The 18717-nt window shown below is 39.1% G+C and overlaps 2 protein-coding genes, 1 long non-coding RNA gene and 1 pseudogene across 7 annotated transcripts in view; 3 read left to right on the forward strand and 1 right to left on the reverse strand.

Annotated features, from left to right (window-relative positions):
• Positions 1-15773, forward strand: part of CFAP70 (cilia and flagella associated protein 70) — an 89557-nt gene extending 73784 nt beyond the window's left edge. For all 4 annotated transcript variants that reach the window (XM_036828462.1, XM_036828465.1, XM_036828464.1 and 1 more), the window contains 3 exons: positions 5153-5254; positions 13615-13662; positions 15012-15773. In XM_036828462.1, the coding sequence (XP_036684357.1) occupies positions 5153-5254; positions 13615-13662; positions 15012-15092 (231 nt within the window). In that variant the 3' untranslated portion in view covers positions 15093-15773. The remainder of the gene's footprint in view (positions 1-5152; positions 5255-13614; positions 13663-15011) is intronic.
• On the reverse strand, positions 1636-16471 carry LOC118882564. 2 transcript variants are annotated; one of them, XR_005016797.1, is made up of 4 exons: positions 16334-16471; positions 13794-13941; positions 12975-13019; positions 11208-11239 (listed from the first exon to the last, which is right to left on the reverse strand). It is a non-coding gene; the product is annotated as an uncharacterized LOC118882564 (long non-coding RNA). The 2 variants fall into 2 exon arrangements; XR_005016796.1 differs by lacking the exons at positions 11208-11239; positions 12975-13019 and adding an exon at positions 1636-1695.
• On the forward strand, positions 7731-8387 carry LOC118882562 (annotated as a pseudogene).
• Positions 16441-18071, forward strand: MRPS16 (mitochondrial ribosomal protein S16). The gene is made up of 3 exons (XM_036828474.1): positions 16441-16647; positions 17080-17340; positions 17827-18071. The coding sequence occupies exons 1-3, from the start codon at positions 16635-16637 to the stop codon at positions 17958-17960; spliced, it is 408 nt and encodes a 135-aa protein (XP_036684369.1). The 5' UTR covers positions 16441-16634; the 3' UTR covers positions 17961-18071.
• The last annotated feature ends 646 nt before the right edge of the window (positions 18072-18717 follow it).

The raw sequence follows: 18717 nt of genomic DNA on the forward strand, positions 1-18717 counted from the left end.
CCTGCGCACCGCGATGAAGAGTGGCCCCCACTTGCCGCAACTAGAGAAAGCCCTCACACAGAAGCACAGAAACGAAGACCCAACACAGCCATAAATAAATTAAAAAAAAAAAAAAAAGCTGTTCAGTAAACTGAAGGTCAATCTGAACTACAAAAATAAAACGTTCTTTAAAAATCCCACAAAAACTGAAGCATGAAGCTATATAATAAAAAATTTCATGTTATTTGGTACATGAGCTTGTAATTTTATGATGTTATCTGGAAGAGAAAAGTGATATGGGATATAAAGAATCTACTCAATTAAATTAAAGAAACTAATTGATACTTATTAAGCTCTGTGTCCCTTCTGTATTCAGGAGGAGTTGCTACAGCTTCTGGTAGATCTTTTGTTCCACTGCCCCTAAAAACTCTTGTCACCCTTCCCTCCTTTCCTCTAATCTTTGAAAGAGGCATGCATTCTTCTGTTCTTGTCTAACTTCTTCATGTGTATTCTTGATTCTATCCCTCTCCTTTTCTCCTAATCCCTCACTTTCTTAATATTTTCTTTCTCTTTGATTTACATTTTTAAGCTTCCCTTCCCCATCAGCTCTTTCCCTGTACTTTCCCCCTTCTTATTAAACAATAACAGTAACAACATCCCTGGTTGTTACCCTTAACCAAAAGAATTGTTTACATTCCTTGTCTCCTATTCCTCATTGCTGTTTTTTTAACCATAAAGGTAAAATATAGTTATAGAAATTTGGATGATACAAAATATGAAGAAAACATAAAAGTATCCATAATCCCCACCACTCAGTGATAACCACTATTAACATTTGAATGCATTTCCCTCCAGTCTTTTTTCGTACGTATATGCAAGTAATTTTTTTTTAAAGTTCTTTTATTTATTTGTTTATTATTTTTGGCTGCATTGGGTCTTCATTGCTGCATGTGGGCTTTCTCTAGTTATGGCTAGCGGGGGCTACTCTTCGTTGCAGTGTGCGGGCTTCTCATTGCAGTGGCTTCTCTTATTGCGGAGCACGGGCTCTAGGCGCGTGAGCTTCAGTAGTTGTGCGCGTGGGCTCAGTAGTTGTGGCTCGTGGGCTCTAGAGCACAGGCTCAGTAGGTGTGGTGCATGGGCTTAGTTGCTCCGCGGCATGTGGGATCTTCCCAGACCAGGGCTTGAACCCACGTCCCCTGCATTGGCAGGCAGATTCTCAACTACTGCGTCACCAGGGAAGCCCTGAAAGTAATTTTAATGTATAAAATTGTAAATAATATATTTACTGCTTTGTAATCTTTTTTTCTACTTAACAGCATAGCATTGGTACCTTCTCACATAATCAAATAGTCTAAAACATACATTTTTTTTTTTGAAGAAGGATATTTATTTTACTTTTTTTTTAAAGGAATTCCTTTATTTTTATTATTTATTTATTTATTTATTTATTTTTGGCTGTGTTGGGTCTTTCGTTTCTGTGCGAGGGCTTTCTCTAGTTGCGGCGAGCGGGGGCCACTCTTCATCGTGGTGCGCGGGCCTCTCACTATCGCGGCCTCTCTTGTTGCAGAGCACAGGCTCCAGACGCGCAGGCTCAGTAGTTGTGGCTCACGGGCCTAGTTGCTCCGTGGCATGTGGGATCTTCCCAGACCAGAGCTCGAACCCGTGTCCCCTGCATTGGCAGGCAGATTCTCAACCACTGCGCCACCAGGGAAGCCCCTAAAACATAAATTTTGATAACTGCATGGTATTCCCTGGTTTGGATGCATAAGTAAGGTTATCATGTAATTTATCATACAAACCAGGACACTTCTGAGAATGAAAAGGGTGATATTAATAATTACACTGGGACACAGGGAGTGTCCCAGGCCAACCAGGACATGTGATCACTTAGAAGCCATATGCCCCCACTACACCTTCCCAGAAAGGATGTAAAACATCTGTAGCTGTTAGAAACCTAACAGCACTTCAAAAGAACAAGAAACCAACTGTACAAACTAGTCAGCATAAATCATGCTTCTATTTGTTTTAAGTAGCATAAAAAATACTTTCATTGATATAGAAACTCAAAAAAACTTGGGTTAAGTCCTACTGCTAAGGTATCCAAGTAATCTCTGCCCCTCAGTCAATGTTTTAGTCATGCTATACCTATGTGTGGATATACCATATCTATTTGACCAACCACTTATTATTGGACATGTCATTAGTTTCTACATCTATATATTATAAATAAAGCAGAAATAAACATTCTTAAGACATAAATCTCTGTGCTTAATTTTGTTATTTCCTTAGGATACATTCATAAACAATGTAGAAAAATTTTTAAGTATAGTGTCAACTCACTTTCTAGAAAGGCTGTAAACTGATTTATATTCTGCCAGGTGTGAGAGTCCATTTTACTGTTAAGTCATGAACAATGGGCATTATCATTTTCCAATTTGATATATATCTTAATTTACATTTTCATCACTAATGAAGTTGAAATCATGTGAATTATCTGTTCATTTCTCAGGTACCATTTACCCTTCAATTCCTTGCAATTAGGTGTATACCCCTTAACACTTTGCTGAAACTTCTCTGATGGCGGCCCCCTATAACATCCTAATTGCCAAATGCAGTAGACCCTCTGATGAAGTCTCTGTGGCACTTAACCCTGCTGACTGCCTCCTTCTTGAAACCCTCTCTTCCCTTGACTTCCACAATATTGCATTCACATCTTTCCAGTTCCGCGCCTTCCTCTATGGTGTCCTTCTCAGCCTTTTTTGCTGGCTCCTAGTCTTTTACCCATCATAATTGTTGGGTCCTTCTGGGTTCTATAGCCAGCTCTTCTCCTGTCACCTTACTTCTTCTCCCTAAGAAATATCATCTACCCCAGTGGTCTTAACTACCAATTTTGCCCCAATGAATCCTAAAGCTTCAGTTCATAACACTTTTCATGTTCTGACCCTTATATCAAACAATGTAATAGACAGCTCCATTTGATGGTTCCCCAGAGACCTCAAAATGTACATATCCAAAATATAACCTAACTTATCTCAGAAGGATTCTCACATTCCTTAAGCCTGTACCTTCTCCCTGTCTTAGTAAATGGGACTATAATGAATCCAGTCAACCAAGCCAGAAACTTAAAAACTATCCTAGGGCTTCCCTGGTGGCGCAGTGGTTAAGAATCTGCCTGCCAATGCAGGAGACACGGGTTGGAGCCCTGGTGTGGGAATATCCCACATGCCGCGGAGCAACTAAGCCCGTGAGCCACAACTACTGAGCCTGCGCGTCTGGAGCCTGTGCTCCGCAACGGGAGAGGCCGCGACAGTGAGAGGCCCACGCACTGCGATGAAGAGTGGCCCCCACTCTCCACAGCTGGAGAAAGCCCTCGCACAGAAACGAAGACCCAACACAGCCAAAAATAAATAAATAAATAAAGTTATTTAAAAAAAAAAGTCTTAGCCAGTATCTTCTTTAATTAAAAAAAAAAAAACAAAAAAACCTATCCTAGTCTACTTCTATTACTTTTAATTAGGCATCAAATATCCTATTGATTTTGTCTCCTAAATGTCTGTTGAGTCTACTGTCTCCTCTCCATCCCTATTTTTACTGCTCTAATTCAAGCCTCATCCCTTCTTTACCTGCTAGGGTGTTCTCCTGTTCTCCCTCAATTCATCTCCTGCATTGTTATCAGAGTGGTCTTTAAAATATGCAAATACCAGGTTACTTCCCTATTTAAACTCCTTAATGACTACCCCTTATTTCAGAATAATATTCAGATTTTTTTTGAATGATCTGGTCTCTTCCTAACTCCTTGGTCTTATCACTTCCTTTGTTTTCTCTCTTTTCTCTCTTATCTCTCTCGCTTTCTCTCTGTCTCTCCCTTCCCTCCCTTCTCCAGCCACACAAGCATATTAAGAGTTTCCTGAGCATTCCATGCTCTCTGAAGCCTCTGTGCCTCTGTATATGAAGTTCCTCTTACCTGGAATGCCTTGAAGTATAGCTAACAGACTCCTATTTATCCTTCAGGATTGACTTCAGCAGTGTTTCTTCTCTGAAGCCATCCCTTAATCTCAGGGTAGAATTATTCCTCTTTTCCTTTGTCCCTCCACTAGATTATTTATATATATATATATATATATATATATATATATATATGCTTTTATTATAGAAATGCTTATTTTCTATCAGAACTCTTTATGTGTTTGAGTTTTCATTTTGTCTTCATTTTTTACGTATCTGTCAGTGAATTCTTTGGGCAAAAGTTGTATTTTTTCTTTTTATTCCAAGTATCTAGCATACTGCCTGACACAGAGTAAAATAAATCCTTAGCAGATACAGGTTGATTAAATAATGAATCAATATCTCTGAGACATTTAAAGTGTGGACCAAGGTATGGGCATTGCCGAAAGGCCATTCTTCATATTGTCTTGGGCCTAGAAACCAGTTATTTTATTTTCTAAAACAGGAAAAATGAAGAACGATTTTACTGGGGAGAGAGAGGTATCTTATCCTTTCCTTAGGTGGCCTTTTGGAAGATTTTACAAAACAAACTCACAGTATTAGGGAGCAGCAATGATATCCATGTGCCCAGAGCTCAGGGAACACCCTAGAATCTCTGAATGTTGTATTGATTGCTCAAGATTGTGCTGTCAATAACTCATATTAGGGGAAAGAGAAGCTTTCTGAACAATAGTATTTTGATGGGCTAATAGGACTTTAACTTAAGAAAGGGATGTACAATGTAAAACTACAAATGTATCTGACAGCCCACTGTGTATGGGGAAATCACTGAATGAGGCACACATGATAGTGAATACTTCTGGTTTTCCAACCCTGGCACCTGAAGCTCCATGGTTCATGGATGCCCTGATGGGCCTGCTATAGAGAGAAGGGAGAAGAGAGGGGTGTAACTCGAGAGCCCAGCAGGCAGGGCTCCAGATTCCTGTACCTGACTTTTTAATCAGAGCAGTTCTACTTTTTCTCATTCATATATTGGAACACCACCACATATGATTTTGTTTGAAGAAAGAGTTCTGTTGCTAAAAAATTTTTAAGTTGAAAATTATTAGTATGGGTCACATATACCAATGTTATTTGGACATAGCATTTTCAGCTAAACAGATTCCAGCTGGCTTAAGTGAAAACTACTTTGACTTAACAAATCACGTTATCTTCTTTTCCTATCAAGCTGGATGAGCTCACAGAGGCTGAGGATGCTCTCTCTGAAGCCAATGCACTGAACAACTACAATGCTGAAGTATGGGCATATCTGGCTCTGGTCTGCCTGAAAGTGAGTGATTATTATCCTTACACAATGCCCTTGTAGAGCAGAGAGGTGAGGGACCAAGTAAAGAAAGAGATAGCGGGAAGGCCATCAATGCATGATAGTTGAGGTTTGATGAGCTTCAGATGTGGTCATTATACTGGTGATGAAGGAGAGTTCATGTCTGGGAAGCCTCTGCTTAGGATGTGCTTGAAAATCATATACTTAGGTGTGTTTGTCTGGAAAGGAGATTCTAAAAATGGGAATGAGGCACTTGGGTTTGGTGGTCTCAGGTGAGTGGTAATGGGGTGGATTGGAGTTGACTGTCATTCGGGTTTTCAGATGGGGTGGGCTCCCTGAGCTGCTCAGCAGGCCCCAGCCCAGGCCACACAAACTAAGCCCAGACCAGTGTGTGCCCTGACTGAAGATAAAGGAGCATGTATGGATCAGATCTTGGTCTGGGGTTGCAGTTAGGAGATGTGCAAGGGCTGTGCAGTGGGATGGCAGATTAGACTTGGGGAAGGTGAGAGATTCTCCTTCTGCCCTCCTCAGCACCACTCTGCCTGCCTTCACTCTCATGTTTAGGACCTCAAGTCTGGGATTGTATAGTCATTCTATTTATGCTCTGGATCTACAAAAATGTCATATATGGTCTAGAAAAGCTATATAAGAATCTAATGATAAAAAGAAAGGCAAAGTAGACTATAAGGGTGTAGCCATAAATGAATTACCAACAATAGGAACAAAAGAAATCTCTGATAGACTGAAGTTATTTTCCCAAAAGAGCCCATCATTTAAAAAATGCACTGGATGCTATGAAGCATCTTCTTTGTAATTGTCTCTAACATTTTTCTTTGAGACCAGAATTCAGACAGATGGTTTAGCTATTCAGACACATAGTTTAGATATTTACCTGATACTAATCAGGAAAGACATGGTATTTATATTTAAAATGTATTTAGTTATATTTAATGACCTGAGTTCCTTTTTCATTAAAGTTGTTTTCATTTTTAAAAAATTAAAAATGGGAGTGATATTGTATCAGAATGTAACAAGGTCAAAGACCAGCAAAGGAGATACTCTGCTAGTGTTTCTGAATCATTCCATCCTGTTGAACTGCTGGCTGAGGGTGCTTATCCTTGAAATAAATGGGAAATTGTGTGTGGGGGGGTAACTGTGGGAATTGTGAAAGCTGCTTTACCTATAGAATATAACTCTCCCATAATTAAAATAACTTGCTTCAATAACTTGCACATTAGCCTAAGATTCAAATTGGGAATAAAGAGAGTGGCCCTCAGTTTTCCATTGGCCAATACAACACAGAACTGACAGGGAATATTGTGATTATAAGAGAAACTAACAGAATAAAAATTACTGGACTTTCTCTTTGGAGTAAATATCAATATGAGAAATACCTGAGTTCTTACCCCAGCTGTGCCACAACCAGCTGTGGGATACTGGGGAAGTTACTTAAACTTGCTGGGCCTCAGTTTCTTCATCTTTAAACTAAAAAGGTCAAAATGGAAGATTTTAATACACTTCTCTCAGAAACTGCTAGATCAAATAGGGAGAAAATTAAGAATGTGTAAGATTTGAATAAAACAACAAGGTTGAGCTCAAACACTAATTATATAGCCCTGTACTTAATCATAGAATACATATTCTTTTGAAGCACAAGTGAATTATTCATAAAGGTTGACCATACGCTAGACCACAAAGAGAGCTTCAGTGAATACCTATAGATCACACTTCAGTAAAATTATAAATCAACAACTAAAAGATAGGCCAAAAGACTCACATACATTTGTAAACTTAAAAAGATGTTTCTAATTAATTCATAGATCAAAGAGAAAATCATATACAATTTCTTTTGGTAGGCAGAGTTCTAAAGATGAACCCCCCAAGATTATTTCCTCAAACATTAATATACCACAAAACAAGCCCCAACAAATTTAAGAGGATAGAAATTATATCAAACATTTTTTCCAGCCACAATGGTATGAAACTAGAAATCAACTATAGAAAGAAAAATGGGAAAAAGAACAAACATGTGTAGACTAAACAACATGCTACTAAAAAAGCAATGGGTCAGTGATAAAATCAAAGAGGAATTCAGAAAATACCTCGAGATAAATGAAAATGGAAACACAGCTTTCCAAAATCTATGGGACAAAGCAAAAGCAGTTCTAAGAGGGAATTTCATAGCAATATAGGCCTTCCTCAAGAAACAAGAAAAGTCTCAAATAAACAACCAAACCTACCACCTAAAAGAATTAGAAAGAGAAGAACAAACAAAGCCCAAAGTCAGTGGAAGGAAGGAATTAATAAAGATTAGAGAGAGCAGTAGCACCACATCTCCTCCAACTATGGTCTCAGACCCATGCTTTCACCTCCCGCCCCCCCCAAGCCCCCCCCGCCCAAAGGAGTACCCATCCCTTCGTCCCATGCCTGGGAGTAGCGTGAACTTCTTGCCTGGGGACTATAAAGACTAACTCGTTTGAAAATGGGAAAACAAGAACCAGCAGATTCTTCTCAAAACACCAGTCTATTATTTCAGAAGAGTTAATTTCAGAAGGAAAATGGGTCAAGCTTGATAAAACAACTTACAGGGATCTTACTGGTAAAACAAGAACTTGGGAAACTGTGAAGTGGACAACTAGGAAAGGACAGTCTGCTGATGGTGTGGCCGGTTATCCCAGTGCTTCAAAGAACCCTTCATTATGAATGTATCATTCTGGTAAAGCAGTTCTGACCACCACTGGGAGGCTACTGCTTAGAATTCCCTGTGGGTCTCATTGATGACAACGAAAGCCTAGAAGCAGCTGCTCTTCGGGAGCTAGAGGAAGAAACTGGCTATAAAGGAGATGTTGCTGAATGTTCTCCAGCTGTATGTATGGATCCAGGTTTGTCAAATTGTACCACACACATCATGACAGTAACTATCACTGGAGATGATGCTGAAAACCTAAGGCCTGAGCCAAAGCCAAGAGATGGAGAATTTGTGGAAGTAATCTCCTTCCCAAAGAATGACCTGCTGAAGAGACTTGATGCTCTGGTAGCTGATGAACATCTGACAGTGGACGCTAGGGTCTATTCCTATGCTCTGGCACTGAAACGTGCAAAGATGAAGCCATCTGAAGTGCCCTTCCTGAAGTTTTAAGGCCAAAGGGCAGTGGCCATGTTTCTGTAAAAAGAACCACCAGACCTCCTTCACTAAGACTTTGTATTCAGCTTAGTTTTAATGTAAATTTGAAATTAGCTTTTTCATAAAATAAAAGCAACACCGAATGCAAAAAAAAAAAAATCAGAGATGAAATAAATAAAATAGAGATAAAAAATAATAGAAACGATCAATGAAACCTAGAGTTGGTTTTTTGAAAAGATAAAAAAATTGATAAACCTTTAGCCAGGCTCACCAAGAAGAAAAGAGAGAGGACCCAAATAAACAAAATCAGAATGAAAAAGGAGAAATAACAACTGATACCACAGAGATACAAAAAATCATAAGAGAACACTATGGACAGTTATATGCCAACAAATTGGACAAACTAGAAGAAATGGACAAATTTCTAGAAACGTACAACCTGCCAAGACTGAGTCCAGATGGAATAGACAATTTGAACAGACTGATCACTAGAATTGAAATTGAATTTGTAATTTAAAAAACTCCCAGCAATGAACTGGGAGATTGGGATTGACATATATACACTAATATGTATAAAATAGATAACTAATAAGAACCTGCTGTATAAAAAATAAAATAAAATTCAAAAATTCCAAAAAAAAAAAAAAAAAACTCCCAGCAAATGAAAGTCCAGGACCAGACAGCTTCACAAGGGAATTCTACCTAATAAATAAAGAAGAACTAATACCTGTCCTTCTCAAACTATTCCAAAAAATTGAAGAGACCAGAACACTCCCAAATTCATTCTATGAGTCCACCATTCACCCTGAGACCAAAACCAGACAAAGACATTACAAAAAAAGAAATTACAGGCCAGTATCTTTGATGAATATAGATGCAAATGTCATCAACAAAATATTAGCAAACCAAATCCACCAATGTATAAAAAGGATCATACACCACCATCAAGGTGGATTTATTCCAAGGTCACAAGGATGGTTCAACTTTTGCAAATCAGTCAACGTAATATACCAAATTAACAAAAGGAAGGTTAAAAATCCCATGATAATCTCAATAGTTGCAGAAAAAGCATTTGACAAAAGTAAACATCCATTCATGATAAAAACTCTCATCAAAGTGGGTATAGAGGGACTATACCTCAACATAATAAAGGCCATTTTTGACAAACCCACAGCCAACATCATACTCATTGGTGAAAAGCTAAAAGCCTTCCTGCTAAATTCAGGAATAAGGCAAGGATTCCCACTCTTGCCACTTCTTTTTTTTTTTTTTTTTTAATTGAAGTATAGTTGATATACAGTGTTGTGTTATTTTCTGGTGTACAGCAAAGTGATTCTTTTTCATAATCTTTTCCATTGTAGTTTATTACAAGATATTGAATCTAGTTCCCTGTGTTATACAGGAGGACCTTGTTGTTTATCTATTTTATATACAGTAGTTTGTATCTGCTAATCCCTCACCCACACCTTTCCTCTTGGTAACCATAAGTTTGTTTTCTATGTCGGTGAGTCTGTTTTCTGTTTTGCAAATAAGTTCATTTCTACCATTTTTTAGATTCCACATATAAGTGATATCATATGATATTTGTCTTTCTCTGTCTGATTTACTTCACTTAGTATGATAACCTCGGGGTTCATCCATGTTGCTGCAAATGGCATCATTTCATTCTTTTTTATGGCTGAGTAATATTCCATTGGAGATAGATAGGTAGATATCACATCTTCTTTATCCATTCATCTGTTGATGGACATTTAGGTTGCTTCTGTGTCTTGGCTACTATAAATAGTACTGCTATGAACATTGGGGTGCATGTATCTTTTCAAATTAGAGTTTTCTCCAAATATATGCCCAGAAGTGGGATTGCTGGGTCATATGGTAACAAGGTATGCTGAAACTACTGATGAATGTTTAAGGAGGAAGAAGATATTTACATAGTCTCAAGTATTTCGCAACAAGATATTTATTAATTACAAGGGGGAACACAGTAATGCCATAGTAGAAAAACCTGGCAGATAACAATCTAAACAAATAATCAAGGTTACCATCACCATTATTGGGATAAACAGCATGTGCCTCCTAATAGAACGCACTGAGGGCAACACAACAGTGTTTTTGAGGTATTCCTGCTAAAAGTTCATAAGCTGATATAATCATAAAGATACATCAAACACTAATTGAGGAATGTGTTACAAAATAACTGCCCTGTACTGTTGAGAAATTCCAATACCATGAAACAAAAAGAATCAAGAACTACTCCCAATTAAAAGAAACTGAAGACATGAATACTGAGTAAAAGGCATGATCCTGGATTTTCTTTAGCCATACAAGGTATTACTGGGGCATTTGGAAAAATCTGAATGAAGTCTACAGATTAGATAATAGTATTATATTTGTACTAATCTCATGATTTTGATAATTGCACTGTGCTTATGTAAGAGAATGTCCTTGGTTTTAGAAAACACATACTAAAGTCTAAAATTGCATCATGTTTGCAATTTACTCTCAAATGGTTCAGGAAAAGTTAAAATATATACTTACGTATCATGTACATATGTATATATGTGTGCATGTGTATGTGTGTATATACAGAGAGGAGAGAACTATTCTTGTACCTTTAATCTGAAATTATGTCAAAATTTAAAAGATAATTCATTAAGATAACATAAATTAATACCACGCTACACACCCATTAGAATGTCTTAAATCGAAAAGACTGGCAATTATTGACAGGGATGTGGAGAAACGAATCCTCATACATTGCTGGTGGGATTGCAAATTAGTACACCACTTTGGAAAACAGTTTGGCAGATTCTTAAAAAGTTAAATACATACTTACCATATATCCCAGCAATTCCACTTATTGGTATCTAGTCAAGAAAAGTGAAAACATATGTCTACACAAAGATTTCTCTATTTCATTACAGCATTTAATAATAGGTAAAGATGGACACATTCCAAATGACCCATCAATGAATGGATAAACAAAATATGGTATATTTATACAGTGGAATACTATTCAGCAATAAAAATGAAATTCTGATTTATGCAACAGTATGGATGAACCTCAAAAACATTATGCTAATTGAGAAGCAAGGCACAAAAGACTATATATTATATGATACCATTTATATGAAATTAGGAAAATTATAGAGATGAAAATAGATCAGTGATTCTAGGGCCAAGGGTCGGAATGGGGATTGACTGCAAACAGGCATGAAGAAACTTTTGGGGAGTAATAGAAACCTTCTAAAACTGGATTGTGGTGATGGTTGCACAGTTGAACCTTAAAATTAGTGAATTTTATGGTACATATATTATACCTCAATAAATCTATTTTTAAAAGATTAAACAGCCCACCAAAATGAGGAATAAATGGACTGACTGTTCAATAAATAGTGGTGGAGTCATTGGCTATCCATATGAAAAAAAAAGTAGTCGTTACTTCACCCCCCACCCCGCCCACACACACACACTATTCCAGCTGGTTTAAAGGTCTAAATCTTAAAACTTTAGACTCTTTAGAAGAAAATATGGAGGATATCTCTTTGCCCTTGGGGTGTGCATGGTTTCCTTATGACTATAAAAGCACAAGGCAAAGATAAAAATATCAATAAATTAACAACTTTTAAATTGGAAATTCATGTACAACAAAAGGCACTAAAATAAAGCTTAAGGACTTTATTATAAATACTTGCAGCATTTATAACTAATAAAGGATTAATATCCAGAATATATAAATATTTCCTGCAATAAGAAAAAAACCCTACACACAATCTGATTGAAAAATGGTCACAGGATAGGAATATATAATTTGCTGAAGTGGAAATTGTAAAAGTCAATAAATATATGAAGAGAAGTTCTGCTTCACTAGTAACCATGAAAATGCAATTTATAATTATGCGACAAATTCACACCCATAAGATTGGGAAAAATTAGCTTGATATTACCAACATTGATAAGGATTGTCCTAATTGCTAGTGGATGTAAAGTGGTACAACTACTTTGAAGTGCAATATGGCATTATTTAGTCACATTCATATCTACAACTTAGCAATTTTATATATAGATACATTCCTAAGGAAAATACCAGAAAACATGTACAAGGATGTTTACTGCAGCATTTTACATAATAACAAAACAAAAAAATATTCTTTTTCAAAATTTTGCCTGTTCTGGATCCTTCCATCCTTTGGGTCTCTGCCTCCCTATGGCAGAAGTGAAACAGAAGTAATAATGATAGGAAAGGAAGATGTACTGGAAAATGCCCCTGGAATTCAGTGAACTTCAGGTAGGAACACTTCAAAGTTTAAATATTTTAGGAAAGTCTTTAGGGTAATGAAGTCTTCTGTGAACTAGTGAAAATTTACCATGGACTAGCACTAATCAGAGAATTGGACTTGATATCCTCTAAATTCCCTTCTAACCTGAACAGTCTGTGGTTCTCATATTTATGTATTTAAATTTTCCAAAGTGACTCTTAATACTGCAGCTAATTTGTTACGCACAAACTTATGAAATATACTAGTGAATTCATATTATTCTCATTTAAGTCCTACATGATTACTTCATACAAGAAAAAACTAGGAGAAGTAGTGTTCTCACCTCATATCCAGATCTGCATGGAAGTAATTCCAGTATCTGCTTTTTCTAATGCATACAGACAGGATAGATTGTAGTAGTTAAAAACCTGGACTCTGGAGCCAAGCTGCATTGTTTTAAAACCTGGCTCTTCCACTTATTAGCTTCATAACCCTGGCAAGTTATTTATCCTCTCTGTGCCGAGGTTTCTCTATCTGTAAACTGGGAACTATAGATAATAGTGGCATGTAAATATCAATAATATATTGATACAATATAAATATAAATAATAGTGGTATATATGAAAGTAAAGCACTTTAAAAATGTAAACAATTAAAACAATGTAAACTACAAAGCAAGCACTATGTAAGTATTAGCTGTTATTAACAGAATAGCTTCAGTCCTGAGAGTAACAAATGACTCATGGTGCTTTCAGGAAAAAAAAAAAAGAGAGGCCAAGTTGTCTTTAAGCTTTTTGAAATGAAGGGGGGATATATATATTATATATATGTGAACATCTGCTTTTCCCTACCACCTTTCATTTTCCTGCTTCCCCCTTTGAATTCAGAGGTTCTTAACTAAGAAGGTGTAAATCCTCTGCTTATGTACTTTCCCTTCATAATATTTATGACATGTCATCACCAGGCGGTGCTCTTTTTTTCAGGCTGGACGGCAACTGGAAGCTGAGCAGGCCTACAAGTACACGATGAAGGTATGATGCAGATACCTCTGCTGTTCATACTGTACTGAGGTTGGTAAACTGGGGGGAAGGTGCTGGCTTAATTCAGGACTTGACTTTACAGCATTTCATGATATGAATATTTTTCTAGAGGATTTTCTTACCATCTTTGGCCATTATCATGGGGCTGCTGGGTTTGGAATAAAAACCCGCATATTACCATGCGGGATCTTTTGTTCACCTCCCTGGGCCTCATTTTCCTCGCATATAAAATGAAGGTGTTGCTCTAGTCCAGGGGTCAGCAAACTTTTTCTGTAAAGGGCAAAATAGGAAATATTTTAGGCTTTGTGGGCTACATGGTTTCTATTGTAACTGCTACTCTGCCCTTGTAGTGCAAAAACAGCTATAGACAGTACACCAACAAATGAGCATGGCTGCATTTCAAATAAAATTTTACTTACAAAAACAGGCAGCGGGCTGGATTTGGCTTATGAGCAATTGCTTGCCAACCCCTGGTCTAGTCTATCAGTTATGACTGCAAGTAATTTGACTTGGAAGACAGTGGCTTAAACAAATTAGGAGTTTTATTTTTCTCATCTAATGAAAAGTCCAGAATTGGTACCACAGTGTCATCAGAGACCCAACCTCTATCTTTATGCTTCACCAATCATAGCATGCAGTTTCCGTCCCTCATAGCTGCAAGACAGCCATTGTAGCTCCAGCTATCATATCCATGTTTCAGGTACAATAAAGAACAAAGCAGGGAAAGGACAAAGGGGCCATGCTAGCTATTTCACCTCCCTTTAAAGAGATATCACTTTACCTTACATTTCATTGGCAACAATTGAAATTACCCCTAGCTGCAAGGGAAGCAAGAAATGTGGCTTTTTAGTTGGTTACATTGCTGCCCTGGAAAGAAATGAAGATTTTGTTAGTAAAAGAAGGGAGAGAGTGGGTTTTCAGTAGGCAACTAGATGTGTCTGCTACACATCTAGATTTTAAAATTAAAGTCTAATGTCTTTGATTCCTGTGTCTTTGATTCCTTTCTCTCACTTGCCAAATGGGAACATTATTCATTAGTTAAGATATATTGGGTGATAAGGTAAACTCTTTTAAAAATAAACTTTAAGTTATTTTACAAAAAAATACACAAATTGTGAGTGTTCATACCACGTGATGAATTTTCATAACGTGAACACATCCATGTAACCAGCACAATGTTTTGAGGTCTTTTTAATGGAGTTATTGTGAAATAGAGAATACAGGAAGAGTCAATTCCATCCTGAGGAACTATGTTCTTTAGCTGTGGTCCCGCAAATGAGGGGTCTCCACATAGGTATATCAGGTATGACATGTGTCCTTCCCTTCCTCCTCTCATGCAGCTGAAATTGAAAGATGAGAGTCTGCTTGCAGAGATCCACATGGTACAGGAGACAGTTGGCTTTGGAAATCCATCTTTCTGACATCCTTCCACCTGAAGAATTTTCTGTATGGGATACTGAGCTCCTTTCATTCCCAGAGAAATTAAACCCTGGATGTTTCACCATATGAGAGCTTGGGATAAAGAAAAAATGATCTTCAGCACAAACTGAAACCCATTCACTTATTTCCATTGGCTATCTTACTGGATGGCTGTGTTACTGGATGTTTTAGTGGTTGACAGTAAACTGGATGGCAATAAAAAAATCTAAATAAGAGATTCAGAATTCATCAGTTAAGGTATACTGAGGTATATATAAGAATATAACTCTGTGTGTGTGTGTGTGTGTGTGTGTGTGTAAGTAAGGTATAGTAGCTTCATTATTAGGGTTTCCGGTGAAAGCTTATCAGGATCACTCCTAAAGGAGGTCAACTGCTAAGGTCGTTGGCCAGGTTCACTTACTGGAACTTGGGAATTAAAGCATCATTTCTAAGGTGGGCGGAAAGGAAGAATGCTGTGCTGGGTCACTGCATTAGGGCAAAGAGCATATGAGTTGTGGCCAGAGCCTTTGGATCCAACAGTGAACAGAGAAGCTTAACAGACTGGTCTTTGCTGAAGGTATCTTCATGGATCTAAACCACAAGGCCTCCATGAAGAGTCCATTACCCTATAACAGATGCAAAACTCCTCACAACGGAGGCCATTTATTCTAGGGCTAGAGATGACAAAGGAACCATACCTCACCCCTGTCCTCCGGATCAGTGCACAGCAAAACCAGAAATAAAGGCTCCCCTTCTTTATTTTTTAAAGGAGGCAGTTGAAAGAATAGGAGGAAGGTGGGAGAACAGGAGGGAAGGTGAGAGGCTTATTAGTAAACACAGAAGGATAAAATCAACTCTACATTCACTTATAGTCCTTCTACTCTCAGTCCTAACGCTACCTCCTTTATGAAGTCTTTCTAAGGCACAAAGGAATTATCAGGTTCACCTCTTCCGCTCACTCCAGGACTGTGTACTGACCACCCCTAGTTACTCTGGTGTAACCTCACCGTCTCCCCTACCAGACTGTCAAGCTTCCTGGGGGCAGGGACAGCGCATCTTTGCGTTCTCGGCACCTCGCCTTGGCCCTAACTGGTGCTCGGAAAAAGTTTGCTGGAAGGATGGATTTGTGGAGCACTTTAGCACTTCTTAGCCGCTCCCACGACTGTCCAATACTCCTCCCTCTGGCAGGAACCCAAAGGCCAGTGAGGGCCGGGAGATCCCACAGCGCTCTGCTCGCACTTACCTCGGCCCCAAACTGTAGCGCCCCTTCTTTGCGGCAGTTGAGGTACGTTAGGTTCCACTGTGTTGCGTTGCGGGAAGTGTAGGGGCGAAAAGCGGAAGAGGCGGGGCGAGTGGGCCGTTCGCTTCCGGCACCGAGGCGCCCGGCCTGGGGTTGCGGAGGGTGGAGGGCGGCCGTTCCGGAACGCTGACTTTTCCCGGCCGTCCTCCGCGCCACCGAGGCGGTAGAGCGGATCCACGCGGGAGGCCAGAAGCTCCGAGGCTTCGCAACTGGTGCACAGGCCCCGGCGCCTGCCGGCTGTGCTATGGTCCAGCTCAGTGAGTGATGGGTGCCTTGGGAGACCTTAAGGGCGGTCGCGGGGGTAGGGGGCGTGCGGGACTGGGTGGAGCTGCGCTCTCGTAGACGCGCTAGAGGAAACCCGTACCTGAAACTGCACACGTTTGACCCTCTCCTCAGTGGTTTTCTTGTTTTGTTTTTAAGTTTTCGCGGAAACCCTATGAGATAAACGGCATTCATTTTATAGATGAGGCAGTTGTACTCCGACATGGTCCAGAGCCAGTGTTGAGTGCGTTGGGGGATGGCTGGAGTGCATAAGAGGAGTTTCACAAAGAAACGGTATCTAAGTCAGATTGACAGGAATTGGTTGGAAGTAAGGACCTTTCGGTGGAGGAAGGGGGCTCATTTTATCTATCTCATTTTGTCGGTTTTGTGCCCTCGATTCTTGTGTCTTAAGCACTTTTTGTCTACAGGTACTCTGCTCTGCAAGGCCTACCATGGAGGCCACTTAACCATCCGCCTTTCCCTGGGTGGCTGTACCAACCGGCCTTTCTACCGCATCGTGGCTGCTCACAACAAGTATCCCAGGGATGGCCGTTTCGTGGAGCAGCTGGGCTCCTATGATCCACTGCCCAACAGTCATGGAGAGAAACTCGTTGCTCTCAACCTGGACCGGATCCGGCATTGGATTGGCTGTGGAGCCCACCTCTCTAAGCCTGTGGAAAAGCTTCTGGGTAACTCAGCTCTAGCCTTAACTCTTTGAGGGGATTTTAAATTAAAATCAGCTCGAAGATGATGGGAATTAAAGACGATTTTCATTATCTCCAGGCTAATCAGGACTGGAGTGAGAACTGAAATTGATCTGATTGCCATTTTGAATCTGGAGATTCCTTTTGTAGACTTCTTTATGAGACTTTTTGGATGACTGAGATTTTATGCTAAAAAATGGGAATGGTGTGTCTTGAATGGCTATCTGTCAGTTCTTTTTTTTTCCAAGTAAGGAGAATAGTGTTAGGAAGTAGACAACATCCATTGTGACCTTGCAGTAAACGGAAGGAAGTGAGTTGGGGGAAGAGGTAAAACATTTTGTTGAGGGAGGAACTTGATTTGAATCTATGTTCTAGATCAGGTCTCTGTTAGACCTCAGTTCAGTGATGCTGAGTTCCCAGGGAAACATTAGCTTATATTGTTATAATGAATGAAAATCCTGTTACTTTTAGGTCTTTCTGGCTTTTTCCCTCTGCATCCGATGATGATCACAAATGCTGAGAGGCTGCGACGGAAACGGGCACGAGAAGTCCTCTTAGCGGCTCAGAAAACAGATACAGAGGCTACAGAAACAAAAGCAAACTGACTTCAGTGATCATAGCAGTGGGAACAAGGTCAAAGTCCTCTTAAAATATTTGTGCAGAGCTCTTAGTTTTATTATATTTAGAGGTCAATAAATGGAATTTTTTAAGTCATCCATGAGACTCTGGCCTGACCTGAACAGGGCCCAGGGAGAGGTTTGTTCCTGACTGACATAAAGCTGGTATAGGTACTAATTAGCTTTTTCAGCCTTCATCTGGGGAAAGACAGTGGCTGTGGGGTGGGTTGGACTCTGGGTCTCTTGGACAACTTTACCGCCTGCTACCTTCCAGGACTTCCCTGTGTTTCAAAGTTCCCAACCAGCATGTCTGTGTCCTATCCAACTGATTCCTACTTTAATCATTTATGGTCATCCCACCAGCTCAGGAACACAGTTACTTCAGTTACTGTTTTTGTAATTGCAGATTTACATTGTCTTGTGAACACAAAATTTCAGATTTACAAAGGTAGGTTTGTTATGAGCTTTTAGGCTCTAACAACCTACTTTTTAGGAATAACTGGAAGAAAGATAATATTGTAAAGTACTCACATACATTTTTAGGCCTTTTCCGTGCAAGGTTATTTGTGAGAATTATAAGATATCATGAAATTAGGTAGGATTATCTCGTTTATAGGAGCAGAAGCTGAGGTTCAGCAGTAGAAACTTGCCCAAGGCCACATAGTTTTAATATTGGGCAGAGCTAAGAGTCAGACCCCAATGTTCCTACCTGGAGAGCCCTTTCCAACATGTCGTATTGTCTGTA

The sequence above is a fragment of the Balaenoptera musculus genome, chromosome 16 (genome assembly GCF_009873245.2).
Source record: "Balaenoptera musculus isolate JJ_BM4_2016_0621 chromosome 16, mBalMus1.pri.v3, whole genome shotgun sequence".
In the NCBI taxonomy this organism is placed as follows: domain Eukaryota; kingdom Metazoa; phylum Chordata; class Mammalia; order Artiodactyla; family Balaenopteridae; genus Balaenoptera; species Balaenoptera musculus.

What these genes read in the sequence shown, in the direction of transcription:
- MRPS16 (XM_036828474.1), top strand. An exon ending in GCCTGTGGAAAAGCTTCTGG is followed by an intron (nt 17,341 to 17,826) that starts GTAACTCAGCTC and finishes TGTTACTTTTAG; the next exon opens with GTCTTTCTGGCTTTTTCCCT.